At 33.7% G+C, this 24,077-nt stretch overlaps 1 protein-coding gene across 2 annotated transcripts in view; it reads left to right on the top strand.

Annotated features, from left to right (window-relative positions):
- The first annotated feature begins 5,758 nt into the window (after positions 1–5,758).
- Positions 5,759–24,077, top strand: part of LOC118265167 (ATP-binding cassette subfamily G member 4) — a 46,058-nt gene continuing 27,739 nt past the window's right edge. Inside the window, exon 1 of one of the 2 annotated variants that reach the window (XM_050705714.1) lies at positions 5,759–6,018. Coding sequence is in view for 1 of the 2 variants with exons in the window: in XM_050705713.1 (XP_050561670.1) it covers positions 23,671–23,700 (30 nt within the window). In the remaining variant the exon portion in view is untranslated. Of the gene's footprint in view, positions 6,019–23,546; positions 23,701–24,077 lie in introns of those variants that run through there. The other variant, XM_050705713.1, reaches the window with a different exon arrangement.

Genomic DNA, 24,077 nt, shown 5'->3' with positions numbered 1-24,077 from the left:
GATCTCGCGAGATCAAAATTACATTTCCTAGTTACAATAAAGTTTTAGACAAAACCGTATTAGTAAACTAGCTCCTAAATTATTTAGGTATAATTACAGGGCTACATAAATATTCAGTTAACCTAAATAATTTAGTATGCGGTTGACATTAATCAAAGAAAACATGAAGTAATATTCTCTATAGTACGTAGTTGTATCCTTTCGTACTTGAAACTCTACTGAGATAAATATCTTCACGAATTAGAGACCAGAAATTGCTAAACGCAAAAGTAATTAAGATTCCTGATCGCTCAGTGTAACTGGCTGGATCTAGGTCGGATATCTAGTATCTAGATTCAGTGTTAGTATTCTAAACTTTAATTTATAAGTACTATTCTAACCGCCGTACGAAGAGTTATTTAATGGTTACTTAACCCTGTCCTTAGCCATTGTTTTCGGAACAAAATCGTTACTAAGGAATATTATAAAAGTATTTGGTTAAATTTTTGCTAGGGAATGGGAAATATCATCGAATGACTTCTCCTGCCCCAAGTGATGTATGGCATGAGGGAATATCAGACTAAAACCAACCCGTTCCAACGTCAATAGAACTTGGATTTGACACCTTTTTTTAAGGTCATCCAAATATTTATCGCGCCTTGTCTAAGGCGAGAAAGAAGTGTCAGACTCTTACAGATTAAAAACCACCTCGTTCCTACTCCTGGTCTTCGAGCCCGAGCCCCGGTAACCCGCTAGTTTCGCATGATTTTGTGCGTTGTCAATAACTTCGACCCTTGTTACAATTGGTTTAATAAGTAAGTGGTAGGAAGTGGGTGTATGTGTTGTGGGCAAGTGGGTGTATATCAATCCCACACATCTGCAAAATTATGAACAGGACCTTAGGTACCATGTTATTTATTTTGTATATTAGTTTATGTAAAGGTGAACTTAACGCCTTAGGCATTTTCTGCCATTAAAAGTTGATTTTCTTCTTGGATATAAAATTATTTATTAATTTATTTCACATATTACATTTGCCGTTACAGATCATAGGTCTAATGCGACTTAATAAACTTTTATACATGAAAAAATATACTTGTATTCTATTACCGAGTATTACTAACATTATATCTTACAAATTATGTAGTACATCGTACAAGTTTTGTGTAGTCACTCGGCGTACAGGTGAGGTGAATATATCCACATTATCCGAATTATTCGTAGTAGAAACTCAACTGCTTCGTCGGTCAAGTGGTCGCAAGTGCGACTGCCGAACAAGGGGTTTTGGGTTCGATTCCCGGGTCGGGCAAAGTATTTTTTCAGATTTTCGAAAATTTCTTTGTAGCACGGAGTCTGGAATTGTGATGATTGATGACTCACCACCTATTACATGGGACTCAATATAAATTATGAAAAGTGGGTGTACATTGTACAGTGGCATTGCGTACCATAATGTGCATCTCTGCCTACCCCTCCGGGGATTAGAGGCGTGACGTTATGTATGTATTAATAATATAATTATCCTAGTTTAGTACGAATATAAAATTTGTCAACGATTATCGTGCAACAGTTGTGTTAAACCGTTTACAGTTCTCATATAGGACTTCAGAGCCATTGAATTTAAACGGCCGCCATATTTTATAGGTTATTGTCCCACCAGCTGCGTTTCTACGATATTGATTATTTTATCAAACGTAATATTGAAAAAGTTATTGGATAGAGACTTTCGCGACCTGCCTATACTTGTAGCTACATAATTTAATTTCGTTCAGTTTTTTTGGGGACAGTGTATTCTTATCTACTAACTTGAATGAATTTAGGTAAAACGTTATTCCATCTTGTAATTTTAAAATGTTTAGGAAAATAATGGATTATATTGTGTTGTACTTACTCGATACGATGTTTGACCTTTTTTTGGCCCTATGGTGGGAAATCCTCATGGAGCCCTCTTGCCTGGGGAGGATGAAAGGGACTGTCAGACTCTTACAGACTAAAACTCACCCCTGCGTCCCGTCTCACACGTGGGTATGAAAGTGACTCGGGTAACGAAATTCTTCCGCAGTCCGTCGTCCATCGCAGTCGAATTCGTGGCGGCCTGCCTTGCCAGGCCCTACCTCAAGATGCACAGAGGAGTGAGGTGTTGATCTCCTCCGTGCTATGTCTCGGAAGCACATACGATGATTAACCTCCTCTAAATATTGACGAAAAAAGATGAACATTTTCTTATCCTTTCATAGATTAAACGCATTACTATTATGAGGTTTTACAGTGTCGTATATTGACCATGAAAAACAAAATGCTATTACGTTTGTTTGTTTTCTTGTCACATTAATTACCTGTATGGACCTTACACCATAGAATTTTCCAGTTACTCAACCTCGATTGCTTTATTTACTAGTTTTCCTGCTAGAAGTGGGTAATTACGATTTTTCAAATGACATGTTTGAAGAACCGTAATTGTAGATCTCTTATTGGTTCGAAACACATCAGTTAATAGCTCGTATTCCATAAATAATAAGGTCTTTTTTTGCACAATGAGAAGTTATTTATTAAGTACTACTCGTTATGAAACAAGCAACCAGTCGTTAATCCTATTTCTGCGATAGATACATGCGAGTGATACGTATTTTTAGCATTGCATAGCTAAGTTGGATCGCTCACGTGCAAGCCAATTATAATACTAGATTATATTTAGATCACCTTTAGACATTTTATAAACAACATATACTACTCTAATAGTGTGGTCGAAGCGAGAGTTCTAAACGATGTTTTTTTTTTATTTCAAGCAAGTCAATTTTTTTTTATTGAGCACGAGCTGATTTATCACCTGATGGTAAGCAATCTCCAGCGCCCGTTACAAGTGCGTTGCCGGCCTTTTGGGGAGTAGGAATTTAAGGGCTGTTGGGGAATTGGGGATTGGGAAGGAGGTTAATTGGGCCTCCGGTAACCTCACTCACACAACGAAATACAACGCAAGTGTTGTTACACGTCGGTTTTCGGTGAGGTCATGGTATCACTCCGGTCGAGCCGGCCCATTCGTGCCTAAGCATGGCTCTCTCACACTTAATTCTGATCCGACTCTGAGGCTGGGTACAAAATAATTGGATTTTTTAAATTGATTCTCATCAACAAATTGGGATGTCACGTGTAAAATCATTATGTAACACAATATAGAATTATATTTCTCGTAACTAACCTACGTACAAATATTCTGATCCCTAGAGCGTAAAAGCAGGACAACCTATACCAATCTGTCGAAATTCCCCAATTGATTTTCAACTTTAACCTTCAATTGCTAAAGTATCCATTAAGGAATTTTGAAAGAATAGTATACGTTGATGTGATGTGTACTATCACAGTTCACTGGTTTTCGATATTAGATTGAAGGGCCAAACTATTGAGAAGCAATAACGAGGCCGGACTTAGGGATTAGGTAACAAATATGATATTATTACGTGGTAAGCATTTAATGGTATTTTTTGAGATAACAACCTTTTGAGGCAAGTAGGTAAGGAAAAAGATCGTCTGATGGTAAGTGATCAGCAGCGCCGTCTGCCGTCCGTATATGGGCACCCACAAAGATTCGCATTAATAATATTAATAAGAAATTTGGTATAGGGGTGGATTATTGTCTGGATAACACATGTTACGTTTTATCCCAGAAACGCGGGCGAAACCTGGCATAAGCTAGTGATTATATAAAATTTATTTTTATACTTCTGTTGAGTCAAAGTTCAGTACTTTCTTTGGCAATTTTAACAAGATTGTTATCAAAGTTTACGATATTGTTTTAACATAAAATTGTTGGCCTAGTTTAGGAGCTCGACCTACATTACAAAAGGTTATCGTAAATATTAATAGAATGTAAGAATTACTAGGTATTCCTACTTTTTCTTGCATTTTAAAATAGTAATATTATTTTATGACTGCCTCGTTGGCCGAGTGGTTGCAAGTGCGACTGCGCCGGGCAAGGGGTCTCGGGTTAGATTCCCGGGTCGGACGAAGTATTACTGGGCTTTTTTTCTGTTTTTCGAAAATTTCTCAGTGGTAGCACGGAGTCTGGAAATGTGCCCGGTATATGGCAATAGGCTCACCACCTATTACATGGGATTTACAACATAAATTGTGAAATGTGGATGTACATTGGCATTATGTGCCATAATGTGCACCTCTGCCTACCCCTTCGGGGATTAAAGGCGTGACGTTATATATAAAAAAAAAGATTATTTTATTATCAACTACTAGCCAAACTCAACGTCTCCTAGGGGTTATCTCATAAAAGGGCGACAGATTTTTAATATACTATTCTTCTGATTTTTACTCTCTCTTCTTTACTTTTTATCCCTGGGATTGACGCCTAGCAACAATTATTCACGATTAATTTTTAATATATAAAATAGGTCGAAGGTAATGTCTTAATATTAATTTAGCGTAATATTTTAACACAGTTTCTAAGTAAGGAAAATCAAATTAATAATAATGGCATTATAGTAGGTAATTTAATATAAGTAATAACGTAATAATTTGACTTTTTACCAACATCATTCAATTAGTTTTATTCATAATATCATTAACTATTACAATAGTTATTACAATGTTTGTTTTAATATTTTACGCTGTTTTTCTCAACAATTTTTTTTTTCTTTTCCGCTGTAGACCACACAAAGAGTTGTTCTATACGGGAATCGAACCCACTACACGTGGCATGGCAGCAGGTTGCCTAGTCACCACAAAAACCGCGCAGACAAACAATAAATATGTAAAAAAATGGTGAAAGAAAACGGCAATGACACTTTCTTCTATTTCTAGTTTTGCATAAAAAGAGATAACTATAATATGTTAACATTTCCGTAATTATTCCTAGTAAATGATAGTTGACGTTTTTAAAGTTTTTTTTAAATTAAGTACAATTTATTACAAAACTGTAAATTGCGCAATTGTTACCATTTACAGTAATTTAAATATCTACAGTGGTCAATAAACCGCAAAACCAATTCTATAAAAAAGAATGCATAGACATTTTAGTCTGGCCGTGCAGTATTGATTTATGCATAGTTAAATGGCCATTCAGAATAAACGGCCTGTGTTCTCTATGGACCGTGTCTACGATATTACTATCATTATTTTTGTGCAGACTAACGTGGTTAGAGAATGCATTCAAAACTTTGTACTAAAATAGGACAGTTATTTCCCGAGCCCGCTAGCCCGCTACATCCGCAGTGCGCGGCCGCTCTACCAGAAAGAGGGGCACATTGCGCCAGAAAAAGACAGCTATAGTGACCGAAATCGATGTTAGAAGGAGAAAAACTAACATTCCCCGTCTCACTCGCCGCCGGTACGTCTGCACTCAAAATGTACCGGCCGATACGAACGCGGTGCGTGGTGTACTCGATTCGCACTCATTCTGATGTAACCGATTCATACTGAAAACGCTAAATTGAAATGTAATCAGCGTGTAGCGAATCGATTCGATTTTTCTACTCAGATTAAGCCACGGAGGTGTGTGATGTGATCACGTTTACTGATGGTGGAAACGATAACATTGACGAAATAAAAAAAAATCGCGTTATTTATTAAATCCAGAGATAAAATTCATTAAAACATTACACTTTACAGTTTTGATATGGAACTGAAAAAAAAATTGTATGGGTTACCTTACGTCACAAGACGTTAGAATTCACAATCGATTGGCAATGTGTCGAGTTCACAAACATTAAACAGCTGTAGAGCTTCGGCCAGCATCGTCTTTGTTCGGTGCCAGGGACACACAAGTACAGCCGCTAGGTACAGTCCGAGCGCCGTGTTGAGTTCGTTGGCGTGATGAATCAGTAGCACATGAGCGCTGGTACCGAGTGGGCGCGTTGCCGCGAGCTGCCGCACACAATAAAACAATAAAATAGTAACCAAAGCCTTTGTAGTGCGTAGACATTTTAGTTTTATTTTATTTTATTTTCAATGTGTGTGACAGGCGTGTGCATATTGTGACAGAAGATTGTTTGTTTATGATCCCTGGATTTGGATAGCCATATTGAGAATCAGGTAATAAAATGTTTATTTATTTTCTCCGTACATTATAAGAACGTGCATTTGGAAAATGTCGGTTTTTGTACGTTTCGTATGAATATTTATAATTTTATTTGTGTCGTGTGAAGTTGTAAATGCATCTATTCTAATGTGAAATTCGTCAACGCTATTTAGTCAGTGAGAAAATTATATAGGAGTGTTTATTATATTCAGTTCTGTGTTTAATAGTCTTCATTGAATTAACGCAAATTGCGCGAGAGAAAATTTTATGTAGGGTGAAAAGTATTACCTTTTGTCCTTTTTTAGTGTAGTGAAGAAATTGCGTGCTTAGGGGTAATTAAATTCACTGTAATGAGCTAAGTCAGACTGTTAGAAGCCCCGATTTTTCCTTTCAGTTTACTTTTATTGGAACGAATGAAATTGAAATCGCATAAATTTATAATATCTCTGCAGACAAGAAACGAATTATTTGTTTTTTAGAAAAACAATGTTATGAACAAAGATTTTGATAAGAAAACTGTACTGATGCTAATTGTTTATTCGGTTTGAATAAATATGTATAGAGTAATTAGCACTTGCAAATGAAGGTTATAAATATTTTGACATAATGACATTGATGTACCTATCTACGATAAAATTATCGTATAAAGAGATAGATCCTCTACTACTTTTACTAAAATCGATATTTTTAATGTTAGTGAAAGTAAAACTAAGATCCAAATTAGTGTTCTATGCACAAAACATAGTAAAATATAATATAAGGCTGCAGTAGAAAGCTAATGGCATGCGGTTTAGTAAAACTATGGACGCGACGTGATGGCTAGGTGATTTGTTTTTATAACAATAGCTTTATGAACTACAAAAAATATTTTTTAGACACTAATTAATAACATATCACTTATACACCTGACCTATAAACATATTATGAATATTTCTTGTTTCTATGTTGTTTATGCTACACTTTGGAACGAGCACCTAGTTGCACTGACAGACAGACTGACGGACCAATGTGACATTTCAAAAGTGCCTAATTTAGGATTAATTGAAATAAATGCTTTGACTTTGACTTCGAATTTCCACGATTTCTTATACAGAATTAGTGTAAAAAATAATACACGTTTACAAAAACAGTATTGAAAGTCGAAATTCATTACGTAAAATTTTTACTCTTTCTTTGTAACACATATCAAAGTAAGAATTAATACAGAAAAGCTAACGAGGCACTTGCAAATTTTGTAATTAGTACACTCGCGCTAAATTCGAGCCTTACTTTGCAGCACTTAAGTGTGAATTTAAATTTAAGTGCACACAATGTTGTTGAGTGCATGGGCGCGAGCTCTTGGACTATTCTCTAAGAGACCTCGGTTGGACGTGAATTTAATAACGAAATTAGTATTAAAGTAGACTAGTTATTTTAATGGAATTTTAATGTATTAAAATTGAAAATAATTTATGTCATATTTATGTGATAATATTTTATGAAGAAAATAATCGATTACATTCTATTAAATGCATTGAATGTCATTTATAAATGAAAGTATGTGTATATGAATTATTACTATTCACACATTCTTTAATACTTAAATATTTGAAATAAAAATGGATATAAAAATGAAATTAGAATAATATCTATGCATGAATAGCATTATGCAGTTCATTAACTTAGTTCTGTTAACCAGAATAAATAAAATTTATTTAATTATGCACTTTAACAATATTAGGTAACCTAATGGTTGGTTTCCTAACCTAGTTTCTTAAAATCTGCATTTATTTTTCTAATGTGCAATCATTACAATAATGTCACTGGAAACCGGTAATTTTTAATTATAAACTAATCTATGACATTCCGAATTTTTAGTCCATAAATAAAATTTTACGGAGATGTTTGTCATATAGGTGTTTAATTTATGGCTCATATAAAAAAATATATGTTAGTAGTATTTTATTGTACCTATCTATAAATCTTTTTTTTTGTGTTATTAATTGGTTTAGCGAATTTGACTACTGGATTGGGTTTTGCGTATTGTATTTGCATCAATACATTAATAAAATAATTCAATCGATAAGCTCCGTGGTATAGCTTTCCTTCAGAAGTATTGTACATTGGACTTAGCACCGTATACACAATCATTTAATGGTTAATTACCCCAGTCTTTAGCAATTGTTTTCAGTAAAAAATCGTTACTAAGGAATAGTTTAGTAAGTTATTTAGTCATTAAATGTGTCTGAGTGTAGCAGTAATAACATACATACTATTACATACATAAAAATAGTCTCACCTGTCTTCCATTGGGGTAGACAGAAATGCTAGAACGCCAAGTGACACGATTTTGCCATTCTTCTTTTACTTCAAAAAGAATATTCATTTGTGAATTGTATTGAATATCTTTTCGTAAACTGAATGAATAGAAAATTGCTGAAGGGGTTCAATGTGTTAAGGATAAAAAAGCATGTGTTTTGCCCTCAGATAACTAACCTCAAATAACCTTTTAAGGAAATAAGAGTATTTAAAAATGTAGCATCTACATACATAAACAAAGATCAATATTTCCAGTTTTCATTAAGTCCTGTATCAGAGACTAAAGCCAGGATAATATGCTCCGTATCTCAAAAACCGGTTAAATATCTTCGTGTTTCGGAGAATCCCTTTTTTATACACCTCTTAAAGCCCTGATCGAGGTTTGTCTTTTTAAAAATAAATGCTGTATCAGTATATTTACGCAAGGGAAAATAATCTCTAAAGGTAAAAAAAGTATTATATGTCTTTATTCTTTTTAAAAGGAGTAGAGCTTTATCTTCCTTGTAATATTTATGATCACACTTTTCTAAAAATGGTCGAATTTATTGTTGTATAAATAAATGAGGGACACAGTCTTAAATTGCCATTTTGCCCGCATGAGAATTCCTGCATGGTAAAAAAATATGTCCAAATGTAGTATAACTAGTCGCAAACATGTGATCTCGGGTTAGTTACAAAACCTTTTTTTATAACTCAATAATAATACGGAGATTAGATTTGAGCACTAATCTCCGGAACTACTGGTACGATTAAAAAAAATCTCTCTCTCTAAGATTAATAAGATCCGAGTAGAGTGACTGAAACCACGTGGAAGTAGCTAGTATATTATATGTATATGGTTTTAGCCCCATCCCCTTTTACATAAGACCCATAACAAAACAGCACCATAATTTGGATTTGAACCTCAAGTTATTTTCCCAGGAATCCTTTACAAGTGAAGTGTGTAGGGGAGACCGAGGGGAGTTGAAACAATTTTCACGTTTTGTTCGATATAACTCATACTATTATTAGAAATCTTATGGTACTAGTACCAATCGAAAGGTTATTCTATACACTTGCGAATGGCTAGCATAGACAATCTGTAAGCTATAAAAATTGTGGTGAAAAATCGACTTAACCGTAACAAGTCAACTTGTTTCAACTCCCCTCATACCGAGGTAAGATGAAACAGAGGTCGAGGAGAGTTGAAACATTATGATTTTGAGGAGTAATAGGAGCTGCAAAATAGAAATGACGATTTGATTTAAAGGTTTTAATTAAAATTAAACTTTTCATGTAATCAACGATCTTTTTTAGTAATGTTTTAATGACATATCAGTCAAGTAGGTCTGTCTAACACAAATAAAAATAATAAACTCTTTCAGTCGAATCAACAAAATGTTTTACATTCCTAGATAAGTAACTAAATCTTTGACATATAATAATTATTAACTATCAGTCATTTTTTTAAGTATTACAATCAGTCTTAAACAATATTTCTTGAATTATTCAGCTTACAATTATCTCACAAATGACAAATACAAAAATATAAAAACTTTTCAAGTAAGAATGACCTTTTTTACCTTTTTTAAACAATGTATTTATAATAACTACAGGTCTAATACAAATAATTAACTCCTAAGTTAGTAAAAATTGCCCTATTCTTAACATTAATTAAAATAACGGTAAAATCAACAAAATGTTTAACATTCTTAGTTAACTTATAATCTATAGTTATTAACAATCAGTCGTTTTTTAAGTATAACAATACTTCAGTAACAATAATCTTAAAAATGAAACTAATTAATCTGACAAGCAGTTGTGGCAAACGTAAGAAAGTTCTCCACCAGTACAAGCTTCATGAGCCCAGTTTTGGCATTCCAGACATTGAACCCACTTTTCTTTGGATCTGCTATTTGAATATGGCTCCATACAGCAAATGCAGAAGGATTCGTCTTCTTCTTCATCACTGTCTTTGTTTCCTCTCTTTTTCTTGACAACCTTTACCTTTTTTGTTGTACTGCCTGGTTGTGATCTTTTTCTTGCTTTAGTTTCTTCAAAGTTAGGTTTCTTCACCTTTTTCTTAACCGTTCTAGCTGCTTCGATTGCAGCTAGTTCATCTTTTACGGGAGTGTCAGTTAAGACAGCAGATTTCACTTTGCGTCTATTTGTTTGAGTTCCTTTTCTTGGAGGAGCCTAATCAGTAGGCATGCTGAAACAAAACACATTAAATCAACAATAAAATCCTTAAATCTTTGTACTTTATATTTCGTAGCTATAATCAAATATTAAATTGAAAACGAGGAGAGTTGAAACAGTCTGTTTCAAATCACCTCAGTGAGAAATAACCTCCCAATTTTGATTCAAATCGCGAACAAGCAGTAAATACACAGAAATCAAATTTATCAATTATATTTAATGAATCTATAGATAATGAGTTTCGAAAACGTATATAACTCAACCCAAAATACAAAACCACTATCAAAGTACGTGCATCGTAAAAAATCGTGAAATACTTACATTTTGCGATTTTCGGCACATGTCACTCAGAACTACACAACCGCACCACTGACGCCACCGGCGCGAACTAACTCGATAGCGGGTGGCGGGAGGTGGTTGAAAAGCGACGTTGCCAAATCGCTAACGGTTTTAGGTTTCGAGAAATCGGGACTGTTTCATCTCACCTCTGTTTCAAAACCCCTCGGTCTCCCCTACAAGATCTAAAGGTCCTGTTTAAAGTGCCCTTCTGTGCCCTTGACCTCAAAAGATACTTGTTCAAGTTGATAAAGGACGATTTCTATTTGGTCTCTGATCAGGTTGCGTAGTGAGCTGTAATAAGATTTATGTATATGTACTGTTTTTTGTATCAAATAAAATCAAATATCTTAAAGTGATGTTAAAGTGGTTTAAGGGTTTTTTTTTATGTCGTCTTCGTCTACTTTACTTACTCTTTACTGTAGATTCGTTCGCGTAATTAAATGAAACTCTCCAGCCTCAAAGCTATTTCCAACCGCAAAAAAATACCATAAACTGTTCTCTTGTGATGTAAAAGAAAGACGAACAAACAAATAATATACTTTACAATATTAGTAAGGGTAGTAAAAATTCAGTAATCCATTATTTTCTTTGGAAATTAAAAACTATCTAATAGAGTTGCTTATACATTGGGGAATAATTCATATTTTATAGTGTTATCATTCAGAATTTTAAAAGCGAAACGCTTCATCTACTCTGTATAGGTATTTCGAAGTTGAAAAGCGAAATTATTCTTTACTCAATCAGCTGACTTTTATAAGTTACTGGAACTGTCGATTAATAATTTTAATCACCAAATATTCTGAGAAGTCACTGTACAAGAAGTCACGTCTAAAAGTTATATCAAATAATGATATGCATTGAAAGAAATTTCTCAGAACCGAGCAGTCAGCTCCTCAATTCTTTGAACATTTTCAACTTTATTTCCAAATGATACAGTTGTATTTCGATTAAAGATATATTTCATAGAAAAGGATACTTTGTAGTGATTTCGTGTACATTAACATTATGCAGCATAGTTTACGATTGCTGGTTGAACTAGGAAATCGATATAAGATTTTATCGGAGATCGGAAACTGGCACGTAATACATAGAATCGTAACTATGGAACATAAAATTTCGTTTGCATTTCATTGGCCATCGATCGTCTGTTTTACGTCATTTCCTTTATTATGTGATAGTTAAGAACCATTTAAACTGAATTGATAATCGCATACATAATATTGTTGAACTGAATGATTACTTATAAGTAATCATTTCTTATGTCTTATACAATGTCAGCAAGATTGAATAAAAGCCAAAAGTAAACATTTGGTTTGGTGAAAAATATCTAATATAATCTAGATGTTTACGAAGAAAACTCACATTATCTACAAAATATTCAGACAACGAAACTAACGTCAGATTTGAAAGTGACACCAGACGCAGCCCAAATAGAATGGCGACTGTTGCGAAGCGGGCTTGACGAAACACGTTTCAGTAAAAAAAACCTTAAATCGTTGGTCTAAAGTCTAGAATGCAGTGACATGATCGCTGTACAGAATTGGATGGTTAGGTATCTTGGCTTTGCTAGGGAAAGCTAAGCTAACAATGGTAGTAAAGTTTTGGGCACTGTGCCACTCGCGTTTGATGAGACACTTTTATGATCCCTTTTTAATTGGTCTGTCAGAGACGATGACATGGGTACAGATCTCGTAACATTTGAGCAAGCGTGGTGATTAATGTTTAAACCTTCTCCGTGTGAGAAGAGGCCTTTGGTCAGCAGTGGCCACTTATAGGCTGTTGATGATGATGATGATGCATTCACGAGTGGAACTTGGTGTAGACTGTAGAGTACCCTTCAGCTAATCAGAGTGACGATATCTACAAAGAGAACAGATGCAAAGAGCTCAAGTTCGACCCCGATGACGTGTTATTGAAGAGACATAAGTCCAACATTGGGTGCAAAATGGCTCATGACTTCGCATTCACAATTGTCTACATACCACATCGTAATACACTAGACAGTACAAACTATAGGTGCAAATATTTGTAGTACGATGCACCTAAATTACCTTGAAGAACTTGGCACTGTTCCATAATCACACAATATCTCATTCCTGACGCTGTATATGATTATAACAGTGTTATGCTTACATAATAAGGGTCAAACTTACCGAAACAGTTCCTATAATCCCACAAACTGGGTTAGGAAGCCACTAAATGCTATTACGTTAACTCTATACAAGTTGCTGCTAACATTACTGGCATTGATGATGAGCCCCAACCCTAACGTAAGTAGGGTACGAGCTGGAAGTTGATAAAGTAATCAATCATGGCAAACTAGACTAGTTTCCGAGCATTCGGTGCGAGCCCTGCTCAAAGTGAACATGTTATTGGTGGAGTTTGGAGAGCCCGGTTTTTTGTGGTGAAGGTATGGTAAGCTTGAAATTATCCGACCTTTAGCAAGACGTTTTAGCAGATTTGCAGTGTGGATAAAATTTTGTTGCGTATCGAATTAGGTTTTAAGCTATACGTTTTCTTGTGCTGGTTAAGCAAATTTTGGTAAAGCAACCTAAGCATTGTTCTAAAAAAATATTTTTAACGTAATATTTGCTGACAAAACCAAATAAATATGTGAACCATTTCAGTATTACGAAACACTTCACTGTTACTATCTCAATATGTGTAAAGAAAATCCCAAAGTCATCATTTCATACGAACGTAAAGAAATAATAATAGATTGTGTATATCTTGTACAAATGTTATTAGAAACGGTAAATCTGTACATGAAGGTTGGAGCTTCAAAAGCCGGTATTACTTTTACTAGAGTAAATAAATCAGAAAAAGGTACAAGAAGATCTCCAAAACATATGAGGCGGGTTTTATTGACAGGGAGTAATAAAGAAAAATAAAACTGAATTTACCACATTTCTGTGAACTTACAAAGATCAAATAAGACAAGTAATCACAACTGAGAGCAAAGAAATGATATTTTTTTTTGTATTTAGTATAAGCCGGTAAACGAGCAGACGGATCACCTGATGATGAGCAATCGCTGCAGCCCATGGACACCCGAAACACCAGAAACATAACAAGTGCGTTTCAGGCCTTTTGGGGGTTAGGAATTCAGATTTATAGAAAACAAATAAAGCAGATCATAATAAATCAATGAAGACAGAGGCAAATAACACACAGGCAGTAGAAACTGCTTATAAAGACAAGCACGGTATAAGTAAACATAATGACACCGAAAACGTTATTTGAACTTTGCACCTACAATGGAGCCAATCATTTAAATCAGTCGGAACGCAGACGTTCCAATAATCAAAGCAGACCAGTCAATTTCCCACAAATTGATTGTCACGCGTCTGGTCGACGTAACTAGCACAATTGTTCCTTCTACTTGAAATCATGAAGCAAGCGTTTATGGAACCAGAGCTACACAAACTTATGCTCAAGGTCCCACACAAATAAATACCTATAAAGGTATCGAGACTAAAGCAAATGAATAAGGTAAACTAGTAAGTCTGGAATTATGTCATACCGACTCTTTACCTCATTACTGTGCCCAAAATAAAATTGTGGTTTACAAATCCAAAACAAATTCATTGAATTCTACTTCGATGTTTATTCGTTTGTCTTCTACAAAAATACTATTTTCTACGTTGTTTGTATTATCCAATGTTTTATAGCCGCTAATGAAGTAGTCATCGTTAGAATTCTGAGCAAGTCTTTGCTTATCAAGCAGTTACTATCGCGTGTGTGCTATGGGTAAGCAAGAATTCGTAATTCGGTATAAAATGTAAGGTATTCGAACTTGTACAAAGCTGAAGGTTAAAATTTTTATATGAAAATTTGCGTGGAAATGTGGCATGTTCTGTAACCGTCAGAAGTATCGATCGATGTTGTTACAGTGGGTTTAGCGTGAGTGCCTTATTACAGCTGAAACAATGAGAATTATTACGTAAACTATCGGTAGGTCTGAGCTAATTGTGTGCAATGAAAGTAATTGTTTGAATTTGGGACAGTATGACAAAACGGTTGAATGACTTCTGTTGTAGAATCAATATTTGTGCCGAATTAGATATATTTGTATAGCGAAAATGCTCCAGCATGTCAACCAATTCAAATTGTTTAAGATTCGTTTTTTAATCAGTCATTTTGTTTTTTGGCACTCAAGAAAATTGTGAAGAAAACATTGACTTTGCTAATTTTACTCGTGTATGTAATAAGAAGATTCGAGGACAAGAATAACGTATTATGAAATAATACTGTATTATTATGTTTGGTCTTGGAAACGTGTGGCTTCTTCATGCTTGCTTGAGTCTCATTTAAAATGGCGACTTGTACGTTTCTAGTCATTTTGTGAATTTCTACTCTCTCTCTATTATACACAAAGGTTCATTATTGATTGTGTTGTTTCCTTTTGTTCCGATTTACTTGAGGTAAAGTTTACATCGAAATATCCTCCTGTCATGGTGTAGTATTCATAACAGACTAAATTATTCGCAATATAGTATCGTCAATCTTGGTTTACCTGCAAAACCGAAAGAAAAAGACACTGAAGTATGAAACGTTTACTTACGTAAGGCCTGATGGAAATAATAAATCAAAGCCTTTCATTATCCAGGCAATAAACTGGTTTTAGTTGGCATAGCAACGTGGTTGAAACATCGCAACGTAGTCTAGTTAGGGTCGTTACTCCACCTGCCTGCCTTTGCTTAACCTATTTTCAAATTATTATCTCTCTAAGTCTTTGGATTTAAGCCATCATTGCGTGGCTCAACAGTAACTATCTCTCTACTTAGATTAATGTTGTTAGAAATTTTGTCAGGCGAAACACATTTGAAAATAAATGAATTATATTCTGCTTCTTGTGCATAATAAAATTAATCTTTATTCTCTCGTATTAGATTAACTCTACCAATACGGAATGCATTTTAATCTGATTTTCTAGTTCAGTCAGCAGTTCTGATACGATTCGAGTTTCCTTCATTTGCATTTAGAGCTTGTGCCATCAATTTCATCTTAAGCCAGCGAGAGTCAAGGATGACTTCATAATGGAGTTTGGATGGAGCTGTAAAAAGTCTTAATTTAGACTTTTTATCCGCGAATTGCTAACTTAAATGTTGTTTATTTCTTTGTGGGATCGGGGTTTAGCATTATCTTATTGTAAAAAATAATTTCTCTTAGTTTCGCTAAAACTCGAAAAGGGCCAGACCGATTTCGCAAATTTTGGTCTTGAATTCTTTTTATTAGTTTAGGGACGGTTGAAAAGGTGAGATTTTTTGGCGGAAGGTACTAAGTTTGCTGTGTCAGCTAGTTTTTAACATAAACATAATAATATGAAGGTATCAACCGATGTTTCATCTAGGGCACTTCTTTTGTTTCTAATCAATATTCTATTTCTGGATGTCAACGAGGATGTATTTTTACATTTTAATCAAATGCTACTCGTATGAACCCCACTTTACTTACGTATATTACGTATATTCCATCCATTTACACAAGAGCCTTGTCAAGGCTGGGACCTTTTCAAATAAAGGGCTCGTGCCAACAACCAATTAATACAGTCCATTGTACAATCATGTGTGTTTTCTGCCTCTATTAAAATACCAAGTTTCTTACTTATGTTAGTATTTATTTCGACGGGAAAGATTCGAACTTATTTCATTTCGTAACCTTATTATGTTTTTTTTCTTTATACTTCTTCTATCGTATTCTTAATTGTATCGTATTCTGTGCGTATTAAGATTGATTTTTGTAGATTATTTAGTTTTTAATGTACCTATGACTTATTAGTTTCGGTTCTTGAGCACAGTTTACGTGACCAACAATAATGTCAGTTTTGTTTTGTACTTCTTTAAAAGTTTTTCGTTCATTATAACTTTTGTTGTTAGTTACAAAGAGTTCGAAAATATTAATGACTAAGGTTTGTTACAAAGTTTTCTAGAACAGTCTGTCAACTAAAAATCAAGTCAAGAAATTTTATGAAACTCAATATATTTCACAATTTTTCTAAAACTATAGCAATATCATTTTCAAATGTAAAGTCAAAGTCAAATCATTTATTCCAATTAAACCATAAATATTTGAAATGTCAACAAATAAAGAAATAAATAATAGTCTGTCAGTCAATCCGTCAATGAAGCTAGGTGCTCGTTCCAAAGTGTAGCTTTGAATGGAGAAAATTTTTTCGGCATTAAGTTTATTATTCTAATGATTCAAGAGAAATTAAAATTTTCTTTCAATGATTCACATACAGCAAAGATGTTTCATTGTTCTGCGTCATTTGTTTGTTGCATTCATCTGGATTTGTGAAAAAAACACGGTTTTTCTCAACAAATAAGGATCTCTTTGTAATCCGCAGAGTTAAGTTCACTAACACCGTTTGTGTTTTCATTTAATATCTTATCGTTCGTTAGTACCAGAAGTAAAACTACTATAATTCGTTTACTTATCTCTAAATTTCTAGTTTGTTAGCCTGTAATTAGATTAACTTGTTTTATAAGTAAGTGTTAACATACTAAGTAAGTAGATAGTGTTTCTTTGTTTGTATGTGTTTGTCACTATTTGAAAATATCTTATTGTATCAAAGTTGTAGTTTTGGTCCATGATACATATATTAAAACAAAGTCGCTTTTTCTGTCCCTATGTCCCTTTATACGCTTAAATCTTTAAAAACTACGCAACAGATTTTGTTGCTATTTTTTTAATAGATGGAGTGATTCAAGAGGAACGTTTACATGTATAATATATGCATAGTATATTACCATTGCACCTATACGAACCTGGAGCAGGTCGCTAGTAAAACCATAAAGAATTCTTAGTTGACAATATTGTCATTTCCATACAAATTGAATATCTCCAGATGCTGAGCCGAAGATTCTAAACCTATAAAACATTAAAACTACCGCTAGAAAGTCAACACAAATTTTGGCACGTTCCATCTCTTTTCCAGACGTACCATATCGATTTTCTAAGTTCCTACCAAACAGTGTTGTACTAAAACTAACTGGCAATGTTTTACGCACATAGATAGCCTTATCTGACCTCCGCAGAGTAATTACAATCAATTCTAACCCGTTTTTGTGACGTCATAGAACAGCTGTTGATATGAAATCAGAGATGCCTGATTGTTAGTCATTTGTAGTCTGAAAGTCTAAGCTGTTGTGACTATAGGTACCTACATGTAGAGATAACAGGGGTTTTGTAGATAGATAGATAGTTACATTGTCTCATAAATCTGTGTCATAAGCTAGTAGACTGTTGACTTGGTCTAGTTGGTAGCATGCTTGGTAACTGGGTATGAGATTTTTTAATATTTTTTTATTGGTTTGCTTTGGTTTTTGTTGGTCTGTGCTTCTGTTCTTTTTAATGTATTATTTAATTAATATTCCAGTTCGTAAATCCTATATTTCCTTTTTACTCAATTTTTCATTTAATTCCATTTTGGATTATTGGGTTCGTTTGAGTTTGTTATTCAAGTTTTTATGAATCCTGGACCGTTTCACAATTCTGATGTATGCAAGAGACTCCTTAAAGAGTAAAAAATATGGTTAAATTAATCTTAATTTGTTTACATTCATAAAGTGAAGTCATTAATATTTTGAAAACAATGGATTGTGGTGACGCGATTCATGTGTTAACAAGTTTACATTACTATCATAATCGCAACGCTAATTTCTACGTATATATTATGTGTATTAAGATTTTCTTCTAAGCAAATTCATTATTTCCTATTTTGTCCATCTGAACAAATAATTTAGTTATACAAGCGACAGGTAATAGATTATTCGCGACATCATTATTACAAGGAAGAGTGATTTAAAATTTAAATTAGCGTCATTGGTATAAATGTTCACAGCTGGTTGAATTAAAAATGTAGAGATAACATACAACATATACTTTTCTGTATGTTGCGTTAGGTTATGTGTGTCAAACAAATATGTGTGTATGTTTTGTATATGTATAATTATATGTGTAATGTTAAGAGCTGTTTTATCTTCCGTTATTTGGTCAAGGATTAAAACGAGATAGTATATATAATTAGTTAACGGTTTTTATTCTCTTCATTTTGTTGATAATATTTAAAGAACAAAACTTAATATGTTTTTAATTTTCTAGATATCGTTTGAGTTATTAGATTGATGTGTTTATATGACTAGATGCATGAATATAATGGAAACTAAAGAAGCAATCAAACATTAGTAAATATGGTATGTACCTAGCCATAGATAGGGCCTTGGTAGAGTCGGTAATTTCCGTTTAAATATTTATTTTAAAACTACAATTTGATGAAAAACTAAATGTTTACGACAACTGGTTTATTCTTAAACCAGTTTGGTGTGAGGGTTGCAGTTTTTAAAGTATGAATGAATGAAAGATTTACATAATCAAAATTGTATAAATTAAATAAAAAAAGAGAAAAATGTCAGGGTATTATAGAATCGTAATCGTTTTTTGTTTCCTAAAAATACTCGTAGTATTACTTGACATTACTATGTGTGTGGTCTTTTTGTGTTTAAAATTAGAAGTTTAAAAATAGCCGTTTTATCATTTATCGAATGTGACATTTGTGTCATTTTTATTTTATGTAAATTAGGAAAAACAACGAGGTATATGTTTTTAAATACCGCGAGGTACATGATGACCCGATATTATTTATAACTAAAAACTTCTATGTTCTATATTTTCTTTTGAAATTATCTTAAAGACAATAATAGAACATGTTTTACTCAATTTTTAAATAACATACCAAGAAATAACTTGACCTTATCTCTGTGAACTTGTATTGGTATAAAGGACAGGCGAAATCAAAATAGAATTCGAAGAAATCTTTACATATTGAATACAAAGACAAAATACCTTGTCACAGTAGCTATAGCCCTTGTGTGTAGAACAAAAAAATAAAACATGATTTTCACCGAATGAATTACAGACAAGACAAAACCGAAACTACTAAGGAAAAATCTAAACATTTTGGATCTTTTGCGAATGTAGGAAAAGTTCAAGTGAGGGAGTGCTATGCTTCCGTCCGAATAGGCCGGCTCGACCGGAGTGATACCATGGCCTCACAAAAAATCAACGTAAAATAACGTTTGCGTTTTGTTTAATTGTGTGAGTGAGGTTACTGGAGACAGTTACCCCGCTCTCAAACCCCGATACCCCAACAACCCTTAAATTCCTAATTACTTAATAGTCTTCTTTTAGTCACCAGTGCACTAGTGCTAGAGCTAAAAAAATAAGCAGACTGAAGAAACCTTAGTCATTTCTTGAATTATTTTTCTAATACACACACATAGTAAGATAATACACATTCTCAAAATATTTTTCCAAAACATCCAAGAAGTAAGATAATACTCGTACACAGTGTCGCCGAACACGTTCATATTACACGTAAAATATTGACACAGCCTTCAAAGACTGGCCATTATGGCATAAAATAAATTGATAGGCACTTTAGGCACCACAAAAGGTTGATCCATGGATGGGTTTCAAAAAATGACGCATTCTCATCCTGATTTATGAGGTTAATAAGATCAACTTGTGAGCTGATCGACGGTGAGGTGATTTTAAATTGGCTTCTTAGATTTTTCTATTGATGTTTTGAAGGTTAATAAGGTCTTGTTGTAGAGGTCAGATGTAGGTCTTGGAAATCTGGGAGCCATTAATAGATCTTCAATGCAATAAACACATCTATTGTAGCCTCAGAGTAAATAACATACTTAATGGGTACAATTGTAAAGTCTTATTAAGATACCTACAGCTATGGGACTTGATATTATATACAGTAAACACCATCCTTTTTCTAATAAAATATCTTAAAATTCTTTATCACGAAAATTATTTCCTTTCATTTTCTTTCGCATTTTTTTAATCCTTGTATAATCTGCTTAAACCTTTTACCAAGTTCTTCTTTTGTCTCAAAATTTCCTGCATATTTAGAATTTGGAAAACGGTACAAAATGGATTTTCTTGGAGGAAGAAAATTTAACATTTACACCGTTATGGAAATATTTTCCAATATGCCTTTATGAAGTCGGAACGCCCACACATTAGGGGTTGGCTTCCAACTTGTTCCATGTGTTACCTGCGTAATGAAATTCTCTTAGTACATAGCATATAGTAGTTCAGGCTATATTTGCAATTCCTATGTTTGGAACTTACCTAATATGCTTTGTAGAACTTTGCAGACAAGGATTGCGCAAGAAAAGAAATCGTGGTTGTGATTGTGTTTATATAAACTATATAATATTACTATACAAGGAATTACTTCGATGAGGACAAAATAGCAATACAAGGGTACGAACTGCTTAATGGGATACCGGCTCCGACTCGAAAAGCAGAAGTAGAAACAGGTTTTTAGTATCGCCTCGCCCAAGGTGGGAGAAGTCAGTGAATGATTTTCTGTCTTAAAAATAGGTCTATTTAAGTTACAATTATCAATTACCATGAGGTGATCTGTAAGCAATTTTTTCTTCAGTAATTAGATATATAAAAAGTCTCAATGAAACCTCAATGAATGAATATAAGTACAATGAATCCTCTTTGCCTTTTCACAGCATTTATACCTTTTCCAATATAAACATTTTCTAGTTTCAATAAAAGAAGGAGCATGCGCCTCGAGAATGGAATTGTTATGCAAGTATTAAATTGTTAGCTTCCAGTAAGCGAGTGGATAAGAGCGCTTGAAATGTTCGCTCCTACTACGAAGCATTCTGGAAAATAAGTTAACAGAATGATCGGATTTACTTTAAAAGAGGCGACGGCTTTTTTGCAGTTCAGTGTTTCAATGCAAATCTGTTCTTGAATAATAAGAATAAGACAAGTTTTTGCCCAAGGACTTGAACAATAAATTCCTCTAGAGTTATGATTATGGTCTAAAGTTTAGATCATAAAAATATTGGAAATTGAGTCCAGTCCTTGTGTTTGTAGAGATACAGCTTTAAGGACAGAGGCAGGTCAAATTCCTATTTTTTAAGTAAGTACATAGAAGCCGCTGTAAAAATTCTTAGGTGTATTACAATTTTGGACCGATGTTCGGGCAGACTAGTTCGTTATAGGTACCTAGGATAAGGATAAGATCTCCTTTTAACAAGTAAAATTAAAGCATTAACTGTCGAAAGAAAACCGGTGGTTAACGTATTAAAAACAAATTAAGAGAATGCCTTAAGGCATTAGGTCTGCCAATCACTGTTATTGAGTTTTTGAAATAAATAAATTAACACTTAATCCAATTTCCTTGAAAGATTACCAATACGCTAAACCAGTTATACATACGACTCACAATATCAGTAAATTAATTCATAACATCTTATCAGTTAGATCTACCAACAGAATTATGTATTATCAATATTGTAACTTGACCTTTATCAAATCGATCTTTTTGAAGTGACACGGTCAATGAGACAATTTGATTATCATGTTTTTCTATGTCCAAAATATTAACTTTCTTTATTAAGTTTGTTTTTCCATACCAAGAAAATAGAATAAGTTAGTTTGGGTCAAATTTATTTTGTAACCACTAAAGAAACATTTTTGTTTATATAAAAGGTGGAAGAAACAGTGAAAGAAAACATCGTGAGAAAACCTGGGCTTATAATTTCTAATTATAAGTTTGAAATCGCCAACCTGCATTGATCAAGCGTGATGATTAATACTCAAACCTTCACGAAAATGTTTTTGGTCAGCCCAAAGGCCTTTTCGCATTTGTGGCCCATTTATAGGCTGTTGATGTGATGTGTTTTATTGGACATATAGACCTGATCATACACCATCTTTGCAATGCATACCATGTCCTAGAATAGAATATGTCACACAAAAACACATAGCATCATTTTTAAAACGCATATTGTACGAAATTCTTTGATTTTCTTTATAATACCTTTCACCACTTACACAGTACATTTAATCGTCATTATCACCTATTACAATAAATACTTTATCCTCAATCAAACATTTCTTACCTTCGATTTTTTTTGCCTTTATCTACTTTCTGTACCTAAATCATTATTATCTATTACTGGTCCACTATTCTGTTTAAAATGACCGATAAATGTTTTTACCTATATAAAATATCCTTGCAAAGATGTTTCTAGACCTAATTTAGTAGGTATTTAGACTTTGTTTAAGTAATTGGAAATTCTGTGACTAACTTGTTAAGTAATTACATTATAGATTCTAACCTTTGTTGTTAAAACAACAAGGTTGTGTTTCGTATTGGCAATATTAGTAATTAATGCTTGGCAGCGGTCGCCACGCCAGGTGTTACCTGTCCTCAATTCCATCTAGACTTTACTAGTACCCACTTTATGTATCTTCATCATTCTAGCATTGTTTTACAACACATGAAATGCCTCATCTTGCACCGGAGATCGTTTAGGCATTAATCACCATGCTTGCTCAATCAAGCATTGTTTACTTACTGAATAAGCAGAGCTTTAAATACTGGCAAAGTATCCCTTTAAATTACATTTGGCATGGATTAAAAGATTAAGTTGCTTTGCTAGAGTGAAATCTTTACTTGCTTAGCAAACGTCTGTCTGTCTGTCTCCTAATGCGGTAGCTTAGTCTGATGCGTTTTGTATTTCTGTAATTTCGTTTTATCTTCCAAAGCATCTTTTAAAAGACCATCGTCCTAAGATTTACCAAATGAAATGTCGCCAAATTCAAGGTTGTCTTTCAGCAGTGAATTCGCAAGATTAGACTCAGTCTGACGTGATTTGTTTTATCTTTGATTCCGATAGTTACCAAGCGGGTATTCGCGGGTATCGGTAATTAATTTGATTTATCGGAATGTAATCATTTCTAGTAATTAGTGTCTGTGTCCTGCGTGTGCTGGACGTTGTTTCTGTTGTAAAGTTTCGGTGATGTTAAACTTAAGCGCAACTTGGGTGCAGGTAGGTCCAATACTTCAATACTAAGTTATCGCTTTCATTCGTCTTAATAAGTGTGCTGTGGTGGGGTTTAGTTTTAATAAGTGAATATTTATCGTTATTCACGGTATTATTGATTTAGTTAAGTAGAAATTTTATGCATAACTTATATATTTTTTTATATTTCTCGATCTGTGTAAGGCTTTTGCAAAAATTTGTTCGCGTATGCAAAAAAAATGTGAAATTTTATCCCCGTTTTAGTACACATGTGAGGAGATTTTAAATGGCGCAAACATGTGCACCATTAAGTTCACGATAGCACAGTTTTATCTATTTTCTAACTGGAGTAACAGCTTTTTAACGGTTCCTTGAACAATATGACCTAAATCTTGGACTTTAAA

This window comes from Spodoptera frugiperda, chromosome 28, assembly GCF_023101765.2.
Source record: "Spodoptera frugiperda isolate SF20-4 chromosome 28, AGI-APGP_CSIRO_Sfru_2.0, whole genome shotgun sequence".
In the NCBI taxonomy this organism is placed as follows: Eukaryota; Metazoa; Arthropoda; class Insecta; order Lepidoptera; family Noctuidae; genus Spodoptera; species Spodoptera frugiperda.
The sequence above is the reverse complement of the archived record's forward strand: the minus strand, read 5'-3'. Positions and strand labels throughout refer to the sequence as shown.